Genomic DNA, 2,500 nt, shown 5'->3' with positions numbered 1-2,500 from the left:
AATTACACACATACATGGATACATACATAAACATAAATACACACATACATATACACATAGATATACATATACGTACATAAATAGTAAATAATAACAATTTCTTACCCCATAAAAAAAAATCTTTACAAGTTCTTTAGATGTTAAAAATATTGACACCCCATTTTCCCTTGCTAGCACCTCACCTGTACAATTTAATCACCCCACCTTCACCTGACCTCACCTGCATATCCTCCCCACCTGTCCCCTCCTTCCCTACTGCTCACCTGTATAAATTAATCACCCCACCTTCACCTAACCTCACCTGCATATCCTCCCCACCTAACTCCCATCTTCCCTGTACTCACCTGTATAATTTAATCACCCCACCTTCACCTGACCTCACCTGCATATCCTCCCCACCTGCTCCCACCTTCCCTACTGCTCACCTGTATAAATTAATCACCCCACCTTCACCTTGCCCACTCACCTGAATATTCTCCCCACCTGCCCCCACCTTCCCTACTGCTCACCTGTACAAATTAATCACCCCACCTTCACCTGGCCTCACCTGGGTCTCCTCACCACCTGCCACCATCTGTTGCCTTAGTCGGGTAATTCGCTGCTCGTCCTGCGTCTCCTCCTCCGCCACCTCCAGCACCGCCTCCCTCATCGTCGTCGCCACCAGTACGGCTATCACACCGTCATCGGCTTCACGCGCAATTAGCTGAGAGGGAAAGGTGAAAAGGTGATATTTTAGGACAGATGAGGGAAGGAGGTAGGTAGGTAGGTAGGTAGGAAGGTAGGTGGTTGGTTGGTTGGTTGGTTGGTTGGTAGGTAGGAAGATAGGTAGGTAGGTAGGTAGGTAGGTAGGTAGGTGGTTGGTTGGTTGGTAGGTAGGTGGGTATGTAGGTGGGTATGTGGGTGGGTGGGAAGGTAGGTAAGTTAGTGGATGGGTGGGTAGGTAGGTTGGAAGGTAGGTAGGTAGGTGGGTGAGTGGGTTGGCAGACAGCAAAAGAAATAAAATAGCCTTTGATCAACAAAAAGGTCAGAATTGGCATATACGACGCAAGGAAAAAATCTATAATAATAATAATAACAATAAAGTTCCATATATACGAGAAGTAAGGTATCATATGAGTTCTAGGAGGCAAGGAATGCACACACACACACACACACACACACACACACATACACACTCTCTCTCTCTCTCCCCCTTATTACCCGCGATACCCTTCAATAAAGACACCAGTAAACTAAGGTCTTGTCATTAAATAATATCAATAAAGAGAGAAAGACATAATAATAATCCATTTACTGTCACGCTAAAAGATTATTAAATTTGTGAAAAAGAAGATGATAATTTTTGATAATGGAAATCCGTATATACTTTTTTTTTTTTTAGCTTTTCTTTTGAGGGTAGTTTTTATAGTAGGCTATCTCGTGTGTGTGTGTGTGTGTGTGTGTGTGTGTGTACAGTCACAATACGTACACCAACACAGGAAGTCATTTAAAAAGTCAATATCTTCGACAGTCTACTTTCCCGGAAGCTGTTAGTCTCTCTCTCTCTCTCTCTCTCTCTCTCTTTCTTCTCTCTCTCTCTCTCTCTCTCTCTGTAACTAGAATGGTCAAAAGGAAACGAAAATTCTTCTCTCTCTTTTTCTCTCTCCCTCCATGCCAATTTTCTTTCAGTCTGAGAGGTTGTTCAGACTGAAGAGGTTACGAGAGAGAGAGAGAGAGAGAGGGGGGGGGGTGAAAAATGACTATACAATTAACAGAGGAAACATTTTAAGACCCACTTCCTCGTCTTAACCCTCCCCCCCTCCGCCTCTCTCTCTCTCTCTCTCTCTCTCTCTCTCTCTCCAACACTCAATACACAACCCAGAATAACAAAGACCCAAACAACATACAATAAGACTGAAAATCCTATAAATACACACAGCATTTTCAACCATCACGACGGGCACTGACAATAAGGGTGACATTTTCGTGTAAGAGAGTTGGGATTTCGACCATCACGACGAGCTGAATTATCACGGCTCTGTCTGTCTGTCTGTCTGTTTGTCTCTCTCTCTCTTTCTCAATGTCAGGGTCAGTCAGGCAGTATTCTTGACCTCTCTCTCTCTCTCTCTCTCTCTCTCTCTCTCTCTCTCTCTCTCTCTCTCAGGCCAAACCACTTAGCAGACGTAATGTACAAACCAGCTCTCACGCCAACTCCTCAAGAAAGAGATAAGAAACTAATCAACATCTTCAAGAAACGTGATACGAGTGTAGACCGGAAGTACAAAATCTCAAGGGAATAATTGACGACACGCCACTCACTTGATGCAGTGTTGCCTACTTCTTCCTTAGCCTGCATCAGTCTTTTTCTGTGTCTGTCCTCCTGTCTTCCTATTTCTCCCATCTTTCCTGTCACTTCTTATTGCTTTTCTTTCCTTTTCAGGTGGCTTTACATTGAGTGACAAGCCAAATGGTTTCCTGTAAGCCAAGAAACCATTTACAACGCTGGGTGGTAACCATATAA

At 43.8% G+C, this 2,500-nt stretch overlaps 1 protein-coding gene across 1 annotated transcript in view; it reads right to left on the bottom strand.

Annotated features, from left to right (window-relative positions):
* The window catches only part of LOC145410950 (uncharacterized), a 57,104-nt gene that overhangs the window by 18,217 nt on the left and 36,387 nt on the right, over window positions 1–2,500 (bottom strand). The window contains exon 6 of the mRNA XM_080281010.1: window positions 548–703. Within this exon, the coding sequence (XP_080137136.1) occupies window positions 548–703 (156 nt within the window). The remainder of the gene's footprint in view (window positions 1–547; window positions 704–2,500) is intronic.

The sequence above is a fragment of the Coenobita brevimanus genome, chromosome 11, assembly GCF_032717465.1.
Source record: "Coenobita brevimanus isolate Jiangsu-jjx chromosome 11, ASM3271746v2, whole genome shotgun sequence".
NCBI classification, from domain to species: Eukaryota; Metazoa; Arthropoda; class Malacostraca; order Decapoda; family Coenobitidae; genus Coenobita; species Coenobita brevimanus.
The sequence above is the reverse complement of the archived record's forward strand: the minus strand, read 5'-3'. Positions and strand labels throughout refer to the sequence as shown.